Below are 16,625 nucleotides of genomic sequence, written 5' to 3' on the forward strand. Positions count from 1 at the left end.
TTTTTTTTTTTTTTTTTTTTTTTTTTTGAGGAAGAAGTATTGGCACTAATTGTATATACCCCATAATGAGTTTCCAAAGTATTCCTACTTCTCCATTGTTCCAATCTGATCCAAAAAGTGATAAATCAATCAAAAGTTTTTTTTTTGTGAAGATAAATCAATCAAAAGTTAGGACTGGAATTGAATCATGACTATATAGGCTATTTTGATATATGTTGATTTGATATAAATGAAATAGTTGAAGTAGACCTTTGATTTCCTTAGACAACTCAAGTATCCGCCGTCCAATTGAATCTACTTGCTCTTAGATGCTCTATAAAAGGTAATTGTTATTCCTTTCTTCCACTGAGAAAGTTTCATTCTGAGGCTATTCTTGAACGTCAAGAAAAGAATAGAAAATAGTACAAAAAACACAATAAGACAATAATCATAATGGCATAAACATTGATGTGTATCTCTCTCCTAAAATTATATATATCATACTACTATTAAAAAGTATGTATTCCTAGTCTTTGGTATATTTTTTCAAAAAGACAAAAAAACCCATTGACATCTACCCAAAAAAATATCTAAATGACCAAAAAACCCCTCAAAATGGAAGATGAAAAAAAAAAATAATTATCTCTCTCTCTCTCTCTCTCTCTCTCTCTCTCTCTCTCCCTCTCTCTCTCTCTAAATATTAATTAAATATTTAAATTCAATGTTTTTTTTTTTTATAGTAACATTCCTTGAAACCCCCAACCGTTTGAGACAAAATTGTTATTATGAAAGTCTTAATTCCAAAAAACTCCAAATGACCAAAAAAACCCTCAAAATGGAAGATGACAAAAAAAAAAAACTCTCTATCTCTCTCTCTAAACGAAGAGGAGAAAGGGGAAAGTAGTTCTTGATATTATCTCTCTCTCTCTCTCTCTCTCTCTCTCTCTCTCTCTCTCTCTCTCTCTCTCAATATTAACTAAATATTTAAATTCAATGTTAACATTTATTTGGGGATAGGGAGGTTTTAAACCCCCAAATGTTGGAGACAAACTTGTTAGGGTTGGGGTTTTCTGGTAGGACACCCTATATGGGTGGGTATCTTTTGAGGGGTTTATTTTGCATCGTAGGATCTAAAATATATAAATATAATGTATTCATTTGGAATAAAACACTACATAGTAATATGAAAGACAAGTACGTAGACCTTATTAGTATATACGTATATGGATGAAAAAATTGAAACATCTGAATATGTTGTGAGAGTTCTTGTCATAACCAATATCACTGATATTAACAAGAAATCTTCTGTTCTCTCCCAAGATCGAAGGAACCGATCTATTCCTGCCGAACTCCTCACTTGAAACTAAGATCTCAAAATCACCACGGTGAGAATTTCTTCTCTGAAATTGCAGGTTCTCAAACCCTGCTTCCTCTCCTTCTCTCTCTCTCTCTCTCTCTCTTTCAAATCTCCAACTTGAAGGAAACTGAGAAAAACCCCTTATTCCACCTACAACCCTGCTTCTGAATCAACTTATGTTGCAACAGCTGCTTGGCTAAGCGCGCTTAGCTTTTGAGGCTTTCAACTAGAGGTTGCGGGCTGCTCGTTTTGGGCTCTGCTCGAGGTGCGACATCTTTCTCCTAAAAATCTAACCTCAGAAAAAAAAGAAAAACACATCTTGTGAGTATGCCCCCTTTCTGGCCAGCGAACTCCCTCTCTGAAAAATAAAATCTTCTAACCTGTGATTTCTGAAACTGAAACCTTTTTCTGTCTCTACCAAAACCCTTCTATCACAGCCATTTACTCTCTGTGAAATCCTTTCTCACAAACCAGAGATTTCTTTCCTAAAATCTCTCCCTTTCCCAGCGTTTCTTCTCCTAAAGTTTCTCTTTTTTAGCCGAAATCTCTTCCAGCAACTTTCTTCTCAAAACCCCATTTCCTCCCTGACCGTTCACACAGGGTTTTCTTCACTCGCTTTGGCAGTTCTCGGCATTGGTCGGTGAATCATCCCCTTCCTTGAGACTTGAAGTATTGGGACTGAGTCACTTAGAGCACACTGAGCAGAGAGAGAGAGAGAGAGAGAGAGAGAGAGAGAGAGAGAGAGAGAGAGAGAGAGAGAGAGAGAGAGAGAAGGAAAGGCACTGAATAATATTTTTGCTGTCACCGTTGCTGTCCACGAGCCACCAATGGTCGTTGCTTGCTGGTATTCTCTACCTTTTTCCATCTAGGGTTTACGATTTTTGGTTATCCCTTCTGTTTTCTTTCCTGCTAGTTATCGATTTTCCTTTCTACTTTATACCTGTAGTGGTGAGAAAGGGTGAGCTGAACAAGACGGCCGTCGGAGCTCTAACTAATTGTCTTTTTTCAGGTGAACGGAGCTCCGATTTGCTCTTGCTTTTTCGTCAGTGCCTGGTGGACAAACGGTAGATTCCCATAGATACAAATGTGTTCTTAGTTTCTTCAATGCTTGTGCTTTTTTCAGCTTATTTGCTTAACTTTTGTATGAATTTTTTGCTTTATTGGTTCTTAGTGATGGGTTTAGGGTTTTGATTCATGAGTTGCCCAGTTCATACACTTTAGTTTTACTTCAAATTTTAAGCTTCGAATCTTTGAGATCGTCATATGCTTTTGCCTTTAATTTTTTAGTTTTCTTGATTTTTTCAGATTAAAGTTGAAAATTATTGAGTTTCGATTTATAATAAAAGAGATTTTCTGAGTTCTGAAGTCCATGTTTGAGAATACCCAACCCTTTTAACCAGATGTCCTACTTGAAACTAGTTAGTAACTATGCTAATGAAAGGCCAGTTCTCAACAAGACAACTAAGAACTACTCTAACAGTTGGATCACTGGACATCATTATCAGCTGGTTACATCATGTAAAGTAGCAACTAAAAACAACAGCAACACTAACAGCATGGTGTTTCAAATCATAGCAACCATGCTTTGGAATGAAACTTAACCCCTGGTGACACAAACAGTACCAGTATCTTGTCCATCGCAAGACAAAAAAAATAGACAGAATACCAGAAAAAATAAGTAGCAACAGAAATAACAAGTTACTCTGATGGGACTGGTATCTCAATCAAAGGTAGGCCTCTTAGAGTTGAATAACCCTTTTGTTTCTAATTTCATAAGCACCAACCCAGACAAGAACTAAAGATTTGAATTTGGAAAGAAAACATAGAAGAACCCAACAGGTCTAGGTTTTCCTCTGTTCTGTTTCTATTTTCTCTGAGTAACAGAGATTTAAAAGATGCAAATGAGTCGATTAATTGGTGTCAATTTGTGAATCGAGTCAAATCAAATTAGGGAAGTGGAAATCCCGATATTTTCTCAGGCTGGATGATCAGTTTTGGGGTCCTTCTGATCTCAGATATTTAGTTGATGCAATGCGATCTTTCATTCCAAATGCTGCCATGGTTCACACTCATAGCTTCAAAGCTGCATCTGGTGCTAATGGAGCTGCCTTGGCTGATCTTGCAAAGTTTGTAGAACCCATTGTTCTTCTTAATAATGAGGTTGTCAAAATATCGGCAATTCTTCTACAGCCAGGTTGCTCAGAAGTGAGTCAACAAATGAAGGAAGACTCTTCCATGTTGACTGTAGAAGAGAAAAAGGATCAGATTTTGAAATTCCCTGTATTAAATTCACAAGATCCAAATGGGAAAGCTCCACCTGCGCTAAAGCCTGGTGATATATCTGTGGTTTATGTTTGTGAATTGCCTGAAATTAAGGGAAAGTTTGATCCTGCAAAAGCTGTTGCTCTTGGATTGAAAGCTGGTCCCAAATATCATGAACTACAACTTGGGCACTCAGTCATGTCAGATCGTCAAAATATAATGGTTGGTTGAATGAAAAATCTTCATTTTTTCTACTTGTAATTTATTTATTTATGTATGTTCCTAAAATGTACATATGCAGACGAGGAAGGACATGATTTACAAATAAGTGGTTATTTGATCCATCTTTCTTATTTAGTTCCCACTTTATTCTTTGTTCTTAAATGCGTAGCCTTATTTGCTTTGTTATGCAGGTTCATCCAAGCGATGTACTTAGTCCTTCAGTTCTTGGTCCTATTGTACTCCTTGTCGACTGCCCTATACTGTCTCATTTGTAGAAGTTGTTGTCTATGCAGTCTCTCGATACCTATTATGTAGACTCCGTGGACCAAAACTTGAATACTGTTAAGTCTGTGAATTGTATAATTCACTTGAGTCCTTCATTTATCACAGTGACTCCTGAATACCAAAATTGGATAGATTTGGTGGAGCACAACATATCATGGCTGGACATGAAATGTGACCTTTAATTCTTATTTCAAATATCAAATGACCCCTTAGGATTTCTAACCTTGGAGGTTGTTTGTTATTTGGTACTAATATTATTAGTATTTTTTAATTGCCTTTTGTTCACAGAAAGAACTTGGAAATTCCAGTTCTAAAATCCAGTGCAAGAATCACAGCACGACTTAATTACTTGTGTCCTCAATTCTTCCCAGCTCTAGGATTTTGGTCTCTTCAGGACCTAAAGAACTCCACGCCTGAGTACATCACCTCATGTGAGGTTTGTCAATATTTCATAATTTCCTCTTAGAAGAGATGCTAAATTGATTACAAGATTGAACTATGTTATGTTGATAAGTGAACCGAGTCAAATCTAAATTAGGGAAGTGGAAATCCATCTATTTTCTCAGGCTGGTTGATCAGTTTTAATTAAAGTTGTATTGAACTCTATTCCCCTCCTTTCAAGGAAACAAAGAAGCAAATACATGTGAACAACTGGATCTCCTTAGCAAAATACTTATTAGAGGTGCTGCATTATCTCGTTCAAATAGTCCAAATGTATTGTCTGTCCACATCGTAAGGCAGTAATATCTTTCGCCAAGTGATGGTAGGATTCATGTCTCTAAGAGTCCCTTTTCTTTTTCTTGATAATGCCAGGTTTGCAACTCCAGAAATAAGACTTGCAAAACAACAAAGACAATCAACTGAAAATTTGAAAGGAAAGGGATGGCAAAGTTCTTTCAATTTTCACCTCAATGCAGATCGGGCACTTACAACTTGTTTTGGCCACACACTGAACAAATCACCATCAGTAATTCAATATAAATAGGGAAAAGGAGAGACCAAAATGAAAAAGCTAGACCACCCCTTCTTTTTTTTTGCTAAGGTGCAATACATAATGGAAAAAATAAGTAAAAAAGAAAAGAAAAGGGATCTCAACCTTAGCTTCATTATGGCAATGCCTACAATCGAAAATCTCATCGCAGCAAGGGACTCTGATTTTACATCTCCTTAGTGTGCACACCTACACATTCAAATGACCAAAAAAAAAAGTAATTGAGAGAAATGATAAATAACTAAAATCCCCATACCCAAGCTCTGTTGATGATTCGTCAGGTTCAATAGATTCAGATGCATGAGATGATTGTGTTCAAAACCACTCGACATGCTCTTCAGCTTAATTTCTTCTTTGGAAGAGAACCAATGAACACCCCCCCAAAAAAAAAAATCAACACGGAAGTGAAGAAAAGAACCCAATGAAGTTGAAACAAGTGGAGGGTTAAAAAGAATAATTTATAAATCAGAGGAGACAAAATTTGGAAGTGGAACTTCAGCTCTGAGATGGGTTCTAGCTAACCATGCAATCCAAAATGAAAGGGTTGGCTGTAAGAGAGAGAGATCTTGCATATATATATATATATATATATAGGCCCCAAATCCTGAAATCCTTTCTCCATTACCAACCACCCACCTCACCCTATTCATGAAATTATCCTTACCCTTGAACACTTCTGTAAGCACCCCTCCCAACCCCCAACCCCCACCCCCCACCCCCCACCCCGGCCGGAATGGCCTTTCCACTCCACCCATACTTCCTTCCAACTACTCTCCATATCTAGTCCTTTTCTTCTTGAAACCTACAGAGTCATTTCAAAGCAAAGACTCATTCATCACCCTCACAACATCTTTACTCCCCAAATCTTCTTGATTTACAGTCTACCCATACAACCAAATGATATCTTCCTCTCACTTCTACTATCCCACACATACCTTTTTTTCATTTTTTTTTCCTATTTCCTTTGCCTCTGAAACTGGCATCCTCAATAGAGACATATAAATGCACCTGCAAGTTAGTGAAAGAACACTTTAATTTGGGAACCCTAGATCGTCCATGGGGAAAATCTACCTTTACACCTCAACAAATCCAAACAATGTTGATAAAAACCTTCCTAAACTTCCCCTACCTGAATCAATGAGCTTTTTATCAAATTAATATTCAAAAGCTCAAAAACCAAATCCTCAAAACAGAAAGTACAAAAATAACTTCTAAGAAGATGATTGTCACTTATAGATTGTGCATTTTGGTACAAAGCAAACCTCACTATCAAATTCTCAAAACAAATTGATAATGTCCTGTAGTGCTATTTTATTCATTGCATTGTATGGAACCAAATTATGTAAGAGAAAGCATCTTCAAAGACTGCACCCAAATCTCACAATGCAATTTCAACGAAAATGCATTATTTCCAATAAAGGATGTACTTGTTTTCACAATCTCAGTCCTCCAATCAAGGGAGTTTCAAATTTTAAAAATTTCAATAGTTTTATTAATGGAATCCATAAAGAAAGGTGTATTTACAGCAACTCCATTTAAGGCCAACCTCCAATAATGAAATTCCCCAAATAATAGCACCAAAATGTATACATTTTTTTCACAAACCAAGCAGCCCAAAAGTGAGCCCATACAGTGCAACAACATTATGAGGTGATATTTCAAAAGCTTAAACCTTATCAAAACTGCTCAATTCCCTAAAGATGGAGAGAAATTTAGTTAAGAAAATAAAAAATACAATGATGATATAGCATGATAACTCTTTCGTTTCTATGTAGCCATTTCTAATTGAAGCATTTAGCCTCATACATAGAACAAAAGAACAAAACTTCATTCCATATGCTTTAAAGTGGGTTGACAGCTAGTATTGTTCACACCCAAAACCTTCCCCCACACCCCCCCTCACCCAAAAAAAAAAACCTCTAAAAATTGGTTGAAAAGCCAATGAAAATATGCGGCCTAATAGCTGATATGCAAGACCCAAAGCCTGGAATAGATGAAAAGCTAATGAATATATACATTGCATACTTCACAGAAACCTGCACAAGTGGGGTAAACACTAGCAACCACTACAAATAGCAACAGTAATCCATGGTTTAGATGCAAAAAACAACAATAATAAGAAGAGAACTTTTATTTTCAATGAAAAGCAGAAGCAGAGAAAGAGAAAGATACAGGGTGGAACCTTGACTCTGCAATTAGGGCATCATAGAAGGTGATTAAATTTCAGACTAAAGACGAAAAAGAGGAGGGCACATGAGGGAAGCAAAATAACATCCACAATAAACTGATTCAAATCCTTGAAGTTACAGTAAATGGTGGTTACCTTGGGAAGTTGAAGTGGCATAGCAGAGCATGACAAAGATAATTTACAAGTGAATCAATCTGAGGCTTGAATTTAAATAGATACTTAGCAACATCAGTGGCATTCTGGTTTTGATGTTAATGGTCATGTTTTTGCATCGCTGATCCATGGCTGTGGAAAAATTGGATTGGTCATCGAAGCTGAGAAGATATTTCTTGAGATTAAATCCTCCGAGGGTATGCGGAAATGAGAATTGGTTCATTCATCTATGATTTTGGTGTACTCAATAGTGAAAATGAAGGCGTTTGCTGAGATGGTTTGCAATGAATTGGTAAACTTGATGGATTCTAGAGTAAGTGAAGAAGCATTGTTGTCGATGATGCTCTTGTATGAGGCATTGGGCCTAATCGATAATGCAGTATGAGTGTTCAATTGGTGGAAGAATAGCAGTTTCTATAGAAAGATTGATGCTTATGTTGTTCTTGTAAATGCATTGGCTAGTTCGGGCAAGCTGAGTCAAGCCAAGATAAGAATGTCCAATATTCTTCCAACGACACGAATTTATTTAGCTACGATGGAAAGTTACCTGCAAGTTTTGGGTTACTCAATCATGCCATCATGCTGTTTTATGAATATAATATCTCTAGGTCAGAAGCAGATGAAGTGGTTGCCAGTTGCATTTTAATTAGGATATTGATTCAAGCAGGTCGACTTTCAGAGCTCAAATTTTACTTAGATTCTTGAGACATGGCATCAGGTTTTCAAAAGATAAGGGAACTCTTCAATTGGAAACATGTAAAAGATGATTTGTTTTTTTGAAAAATTTCCCATTTGATTTAGTAGAGAATTGGTGGTGAATTGAGTAGAGCAATGTACAATCATTATTGAGCTTGAAATAACACCTATACAAAGTATGAGAACCAGAAAAGGTCAAGTATAAATGAGAAAAATAGATGAATTTTACCAAAACAATGATGATAAGAAAACCCAAAACAATGATGATAAGAAAACCCAAATAGCTCTGCATACATAAGAGAAATCCACAATATCTACACAAATTAAAGAGTCCTACCAACCAATGTTTTGGTATGAAACAAAAATGGTAGAATTATTATTAAAAATTGGAGAGACTGAATGGTGAATTTCTTTTTCCTCCATGAAAACAAATTTTAAAGAAGAATAAAAACAAACACTTAGTGGGTGAGAAAGTAAAAGCATATCTCATCAATCACGAATTGGGCATATAGAGTAGGGATTGAGGGCAATACTCTTGTTCTTGACGGGAAATTAAAAGGGGGTCTTCCTTCTTGATCTCATGAGGGAACCACTGAGCAACTTCTCGCCAATGAGCTTCTTATGGAAAACCTTGTGAGGTGATCTTTGGATTGTTGGGTTCAGAACATGACTGAATATCCTCATCCTCGCATTTGTCGCACCTCTTATGACTGCTGCCACCAACATGCTTCTCAAGATGTTGCCACTACTGCTTATTATTCCAATTTAGTTCATCTTTTACTCTAGCCTCTAGGTCCTCCAATCATTACTCTCTGCTACAACCCGCCGCAACACAATTGAATGTAGGACACATGACTGTTTTCAGTATATCTTCAGCAATGTTAGGGTTAAACACTTACTGAGTGAGCATGGAAGTCGAATATAGATCTGTCTGCAATATGAGCTGAGAATCTCCACTTCAGATATGTCTACAACTTGCCGCTGAGAGCGTTCTGTGCTTTACCACCGTCGCTTAGAGCTCGGAGACTGAACCCGCCACTCTCGTTTCTCCATCTCCGGCGACCATCGATATCTTCTCTCAAAACGAAGCACTCCGATGGCAGATAATGGGAGTGTATTTGGGAATTGGAATCGTATTGTCTTAAAAATTGATGTGTATATCGTATAAGGTTATGTAATTAAATCAACGAACCAGATTTTATTATGCCAATTCGAGGAATGAGATTGAACCCGACCATGGATTCCCTTATTTGGTCGGCGGACCAGAAAAACTTTTGCCTATATATATATATATATATATAAATATAAAGGAATGTGAAAGCTACGAACCTATTTATATGGTGTTTGACCCCTTCTCCGAGAACACCAGCTTCGCTGGCTTCACTGTCACCGATACCCCTCTCTGTAAGGCTTTTAATTTTGCTCAGCAAACCGAGTTCGCCGCCCTGATATTCGTCACTGTCCATTCAGGTATGCTACCCTCCCTCCCTAAGATGGAATATGATCCAACATCTTATCTACACAATATCGATACATCACCTTTACCTCCCCTCTTTGCTGGAATTTGGGATTTTGATGGAAAGCTAAAGTCATATGGGTTCCGGCCAAATCCAAGTTGCTTCTGGTCAGTGTGAATTGGTCGGTCCGTCTCCCATTTTTTTCTGACCCGTAGGTTTTTGGGTAGCAATGACTGGGGGTGATTGGTCACCGATGATTTCTTCTCCATAAATCTTCTTCTATTTCATTTTAGGGACGGGTAGTTCAGGTTCGCCGGCTACTGTTTTTTCGCCGGACACCTAGCAGGTGTTTTTGTGATTATTTGGATCGTCTTTGGCCCGTGTTTTGTGTTTTTGTGGAAGACATCGTGTCTATTATCCCTGGCTTCATCTCCAGCTCTTGTGATCACATTGGCGGTTGTACGACGCCAGGATCTTGAAGTTCCGGCGAGATCTCCCCATCCATTTCTTCGCCTTCTACGACGATCATGGTATGAGGGCAAAGGAATAGCTGGGTGGAAGAAGACCGTGGAGCGATAGTGTTGGGAAGGTTTTTTAAGACCTCGCCACATGAACGGATGAGATTTGTTATGTTTTATTTAATAGTTAAAATCTTGTTAGCGTACCTTATTCCTAGTTACTAGTTAGTGCGTTGGCATACCTATCCCTCTATTAAATTATGATAAATTAACCTCATTTAAAGAAAAAAAAATTATTATATTAAAAGGGTAAAAAATTAAGGTCACAAATTAATTGATATATTTAGGCGTATCAATAAGAAAATCCTCCTTAGAAGGGACTCTCTAACACCTACATATTTAACGCCCTCCCTCCCCAAAAAAAATATGTCTAACACCTACATAGGTGTATTTAGAACATGACACCTTCATTTAATTATCCTTTGTCTTATTTTCAAAAAAATTTAAGTTAGAAAAAAGAAAAAAGAAGTTTCTAAAAAAATAAATTTGAAAGTGATTTATTTTTACGTCGTTATCAAAAGTTGCCTTTATCATGCGCATTGTTATACATGTGATATTATGGTAATTATCCTCTTTGGAGGAAAAAAAATAATGTGTTATGATAAAATAGTAAAAAAGTAAAATTATAAATTATTTGATGCCAAGAAAAGAAAAGAAAAATTCAAATTATTAAAAGAGAGAAATAGACACAAATCAATCATTAATTATCATGATTTTTGTCTCATTGTATGCTTTTCCTTTTCTTTTCTTGACATCCAAACATATCCCAAGGGATGTCAATAAAAAAATCTCTTTTATTAACAAACGATTTGTTCTTGAAATAATTTTTTTTAGAACTCACCAAAAGATGTCATGTACCGTGTGTGCAACCCATACAATTGTAAGGAAGAATGAGCGACCGCGAAATGACCATGGCAGTTGAAATACAACTTATGTTATAAATCTCTCTCTCTCTCTATAGTTATGATGTTGGTCCTAGAAGGTTTTACATATGCAACTGTTGTTATAAAATATGTATTTTCAAATTTTTAATACATGAATAATCCCAATTTTGCAATAGAATATTCAATAAATCATAGGACAGACAAGGTTACTAGATGATTCACATATGCAAATCCTCTAGGGAATGTAGCCCTTGAGTAGGCTTGCAATCCAAAAGATGAGGAGAACAACACCACCTACTCCACTTTCTTGCACAAGGAGAGGAAGGGAGAAAATTGACTTGCTCTACGCCCCTCTAAACAAGTCAAGAGGTGGGGAATCCCATTGGGTAACCCTGCCTAAGTTTCCTCATATGTATAGAATTCATTTTTAAAAGACATAATTTCATATAAGGACAATCAAAAATAAATATAATTAAGTCACAGAGAGGCATTAGTATATGCTATTCTTCCTGAAGAACAATATTCCTATTTATAATTAAGTTTCTCTACTTTATAATATCACATAACATATGCGGGCATGGAATTAGTTACTATTACCATCCTAGTTTATCGGTTTATCATATAAAAAGAATTTGATCAACTGATTAAACATAAAAAAACAGCTTCTAAAACATTTAGAAAATAATTGAGGACACCTGCTAGAGTAGTTAGGTGGAGCAAAATGCAGTAGATCACTGGCCCTAGGAGGTCTCAGTTTTGAGCCTTTCGTTCCCCTTGTATCCCCCTTTGTAATATTTTAAAAAATAAATTTAATAAATAATTATTAATAAATAATAATTTTTGTACAAAATTTAAAAATCATGCTACCAAATTCAAATTTTGAGTCCAATCATGAATAGATAACTTCTCTTGATATTCTCCAATGTAACAGAAAGTGGATTCCATATTAAGCATCCATTTCATACACAATTAAACACAATGAATCCAATGCGACTGTTGGCATTTACCTTCAGTAGACTAAAAACCATGACACCTAATTGGAACAATAAAGACTTCTCATGTCTAAGGCATCAACTACAACCATTCAAGTGATGAATAAAAATGTTATCTGGAACTAGCACTGGCTGTATTGATCATGGTTGGATTCTTAGTTGGTCCCACTAAGTACATCAGGTCTTCAAAAATCCAATAGTTCTGGGGTGGGAATGGATCATGGCAAGAGGAAGAATTAAGTACAAGAGAATTGAGACCATGGTATTTCTTCAGATTGCAATTCCCCTTTCCCTGCCATGATCAAATGACAAAAAATAATCCCTTGGCTTTTCAACAAGACATCCTGGAATAAGAGAGAATAGATAGATACCCTATGCTACAAGTTCCTACTGCAACAGGTTTTTCTTCGAATCCATAGTCTGTTCATCACCAAGAGGAAGGATGAAAATTTAAGCCAAGGGTGCTAGCTTATCTGAAGGAGTCATGCTTGAATTTGAAATGCAATAAAGCTGTTGTGTAAGGGACTGTCATTCAAGCTGGAATCATGGAGAAGATAAGAGGGGGAAATACCTCATCCACGGTGATTCTTGTTGCTGAGAAAAGACGGAAGTCTATCTCCCTGTAAAAGTCACGGAAGAAAATGATAACATCCTCAATTTATCACTGTAAATGCCAAAGGAGAAGACAATTTCCACCTCTTCACCCAAAAGGTTCATCCTCCAAAGAGTGCCATATTAATCAGATTATCTTTATTTTTTATTTCCTTCTGTTAAAAATATCATCTGCTTGCAACAATTGCAAACCTAGTAATGCAGCCTACAGAAACAAGACCACTCACAAGTGCAAACAAGTCTCTGTTATAGAAGTTGGAAACTAGTTTCTTTTTTATATTTGAAGATTGAAAAAAAAAAGTTTGCATAGTCAACAACACCCTGCTTTTGAAACCTCAAGAGAACCTTGAAAATTCTGTGCTTCAAGAACCTCCAATGATTGATCAGACTTGATCAATTGTCTTCCCGAGCAAGCGTAGACTACCAAAAATATGAAGATTCATACCAGGCAAAATGTTGGGGGTTGAGGTGGGGTTGGGGGAATGTATGGTGTACGTAAAATCCTAACAATATTTGGCATAGGTCTTAATTTCGGGACAGAAATCTGAACAAGAAGATACCCACACCCCCAATGACTAAAGTTGAAATCAGAGGGACCCCAATAGATTCAACATCGATCAATCTATTTGTGCTGCTTGTTCTTCCTTGATGATAACGTTCTCCAAAGTTCTCATGAAGAGAACTGCTGAGATTGTCTAACTGATGCATAATCTGGCGTTGTCCCCGTGAAATAATTGAGATCTGTTCATAATGTAGCACCACCAAATCAGGAAAGGAAACTAAAGGATAAACGGGAAAACATTACAGCAAGGACATGATCTTAATGACTCTTTTCAACATAAATAGTCAAATCTCGGTTCAGTCATATACTATCAACAAACTAATCTATTTAAGACTTCCACTTTTTGACTTTAAAACGAATAAAAATCCATCGGGGGTGTACAAGGGAGGGGAGGGTGAAAGGCAGGACATGTTTCTAGGTCTCTGCAACAAAGCTAGAGACATTTCCAGCTGAGAAAACCCCCCACCCTTCAGATTCTAAAGAACATTGAAAATGAAAGGAAGCCCCGGATGGTCTGAAATAAGTCCACGCAAGACGGGGTAAATAAGCTGGATACTTGGCAAAAAATCTTACAAAAGGCCATTCATACACTGACACAATAATCTGTGACTCCTCTTGGTCGTGAAATAGCCAGAAAAAACATATCAATTGAACCGTGTATCGATCCATGGACAGATCACCATCCAAAATGAAGGTTGAGCCAAACTTATGATTCTCAATCAAGGACTCATGCAAGAGGTCAGTGTTGGATACTCTTAAATCCTTCTTCATCCAGTAAAGTTACTGTTTCTAGTGAACAAATGTCATATTCCTACCAGAAGCAAGTTCAGTCAATCATCTTGTTAACTTTCCAATGTCACTGAAAAACAACTTGTTCTCAACTGGCCATTTTCTCAGTTGATTGCAAAATCAGTAACCTCATTAAAATTTTAAATTCCACCCTAAAGTGCAGAATATAAAGTAATAACACTTGCCAAATCTGCATGGGTAATGTACTAGACAAACTAATAGTAGTTATATATTAAACGGAAAAAGATTGCCGCGCCACCAGTGTGCAGTTTCCTTCTCACATGATTTTTTTATTATTTTCCCTCACCTGTTATAAAAATGTGGGCCCCATATGGTTGATATCTTTTTCTGGACACACCATTGATGTGGCTGGAGATTCCTCCCACACTGGCAGCATGGGGAACCCTCTCCCATTAAATATTTATCTAGAAAACTCTCACTCTATTTCAGTAAGAGCATATATTTGATACCAAAGTCATAACCCTTTCTCGGGTCTTGACACGTATCCTCACCAAAGTTGCATATGCATCACCATACAATGGTAGACTCATCCTCTGTATGAATTTTAGACCAAGAAAGGATAACAGAGTAAAGAAAATATAGTTAGACGAAAATGGGATTTTCCATGCTACCTCTTCCATTAGTGGAGACTCTTTAGCAAGCTGGGAAGAAGATGAGGAGTTGGATAGTGGGCATCCAGACAAGGGACCATTGCTTAACCCAGGGACAGAGAGTGAATTGGGTCCGGAACCATCACAGGCTTCTGCTTGCAGAGCCAAGTTTTGCTGGCTAGCAGAAACTTTCCTTGTCGTTAACATGGAATTTAGCTCTTCAATCCGCGAAGTGAATTCATCCATCCTCTCATTCAGAGTAGAAATTTGTTCTGAGAGTTGAGTAATGACCCCCTAACAAGTTAAAAGAATAGCTGATGAGCAGCAATCGAGAACTTTGTTGGGTTAATTTACCAATATCATAGCCCTAAGAATAAAATGGATTCTTCAGACATTCAGGAACTCACCTGGTTCGCCAGCATTGCAGGAGACTCATGGTTTCTTCCATCAAATCTTCTGTTGTTGACATCAAGTCTAGTCAACTTTGACAGATTCTTGTCCCTCTGTGTTGAATATGAATGTGACATACCACTGCTCAAACTACATAACAGATGCAACATTAGTTTGACCTTTTCAGGCAGCCATATTCATATAAAAACTTAGGAAAACATGACCTCTGAACTAAAAACTTTAAAAAATAAAAAATAAATAAGAAAAATCAATCAAAAGTTCCAAAACATGGAAGACGAAGTCACGAATTCTCAAGTGACTGATCACCAACATATGAACACCCCGGTTTTGTTCTTCAGACCCAAATAAGATTCTTTTTTCTTTTTTCTTTTTTTTTGGGGGGGGGGTGGTGGGGGATATCCAAAGCCAAAAGGCCGAGAGCAAGAGAACCAAATAAGCTTTATCAAGCCAAGATCCATCTTTGATGAAGCACTGAAACTATGATGTCAGGGATCATAAATTCGTACCTTCTGAGATGCTTATTTCTCATGGCAACCCTATCTGCAGAGGCTCGAGAAAGTGCTTCTTTGGGGCTCGAAACCAGGTCATCATCTATGCTGAGCTTGGTCTTTAAATCATCAGGTAATGCCTGAGGAATGATCACATGAGGACTACAGCAGGTGAGGGACGAATAGCAGTTCAAAAGATGTTTCAGTAAATGTCATACCATAACTTCGTTTACAAGCTTTTCCAACTGAATCTGTTCAATGTAAGTACGAGGGACATATGAACCTTCCAAGTCCAGCTGCTCTGCGATGAATTTCACATATAAACGGTCTCTTCCTTGCACCTTGTCAAAACCAGTACATTCTAAGTTAGAACATTCTACCAATTAAAAAAAAAAAAAGTTGGAACAAATCTTTGAACAACCATGTAACTTGCAAGCATGGACAGTCTTGTAAGTCCCGACTTCTGGAATCTAACAATCTAGAGTTGTCAATAAATCCTGATTTCTGGAAATCTATCAATCCTCCATGAGGATATCCAAGGTCAGGGCAGGAATACACCATAGAGACAATCAACCAATCTCAGGTTGTCCACCAGAAGGTGATAATGAAGGGGATAAAGAAAAAAGTTTTAAGAGCTTCTCAGCATGACATAAATTGTCAAATATTTCCCCTGCTCTCCAAAGAAAACAAGAAATAGCAACTAGTGTCCAGTCCTACTGATTAGAAAATATAGGCACCTGTGCCATGCATATCCCGTATGACCTAATTACCACTGGACTATCAAATCAATGGACATTTTCTCTGCACCAGTAGCCATATCATCACCAACCATCAAAATAATCCGACGTTTAGTTAATATCTTCAATCTATCCATTTCGCAGTGAAAGGGAATGGTGGGACAGACTAGATTGTAGTGTCATGGTCTCATGGGTATGCAGAAAGGACAAGATTTTGCTTCTTCCTTTTTCTAATGAACACTGATCTAAGTGGCAGAAAATGTTTAATTGGAGAACCAAACCACCTCAGAATTCCTTCTTTTTAGGAACACTCTTGCAACAACCACTAGCAGTTGTCATTGTGACTTTATGTCAGAAAATTCATCCACAACTAAATTCTTCCAACACCCCACCCCAAACCATCAGTTATCAAAGGCTTTTTTTTTTTTTTT

At 37.1% G+C, this 16,625-nt stretch overlaps 1 protein-coding gene across 2 annotated transcripts in view; it reads right to left on the reverse strand.

The window, feature by feature from the left end:
* Positions 1-12,824: 12,824 nt before the first annotated feature.
* LOC122081862 (inorganic pyrophosphatase TTM2-like) overlaps positions 12,825-16,625 on the reverse strand; it is a 30,500-nt gene continuing 26,699 nt past the window's right edge. For both annotated transcript variants that reach the window (XM_042649220.1, XM_042649228.1), the window contains exons 8-12: positions 15,676-15,798; positions 15,476-15,597; positions 14,966-15,098; positions 14,580-14,852; positions 12,825-13,337 (exon numbers count right to left, since the gene is read on the reverse strand). In XM_042649220.1, the coding sequence (XP_042505154.1) occupies positions 13,122-13,337; positions 14,580-14,852; positions 14,966-15,098; positions 15,476-15,597; positions 15,676-15,798 (867 nt within the window). In that variant the 3' untranslated portion in view covers positions 12,825-13,121. The remainder of the gene's footprint in view (positions 13,338-14,579; positions 14,853-14,965; positions 15,099-15,475; positions 15,598-15,675; positions 15,799-16,625) is intronic.

Source organism: Macadamia integrifolia, chromosome 1 (genome assembly GCF_013358625.1).
Source record: "Macadamia integrifolia cultivar HAES 741 chromosome 1, SCU_Mint_v3, whole genome shotgun sequence".
Taxonomy (NCBI): Eukaryota; Viridiplantae; Streptophyta; class Magnoliopsida; order Proteales; family Proteaceae; genus Macadamia; species Macadamia integrifolia.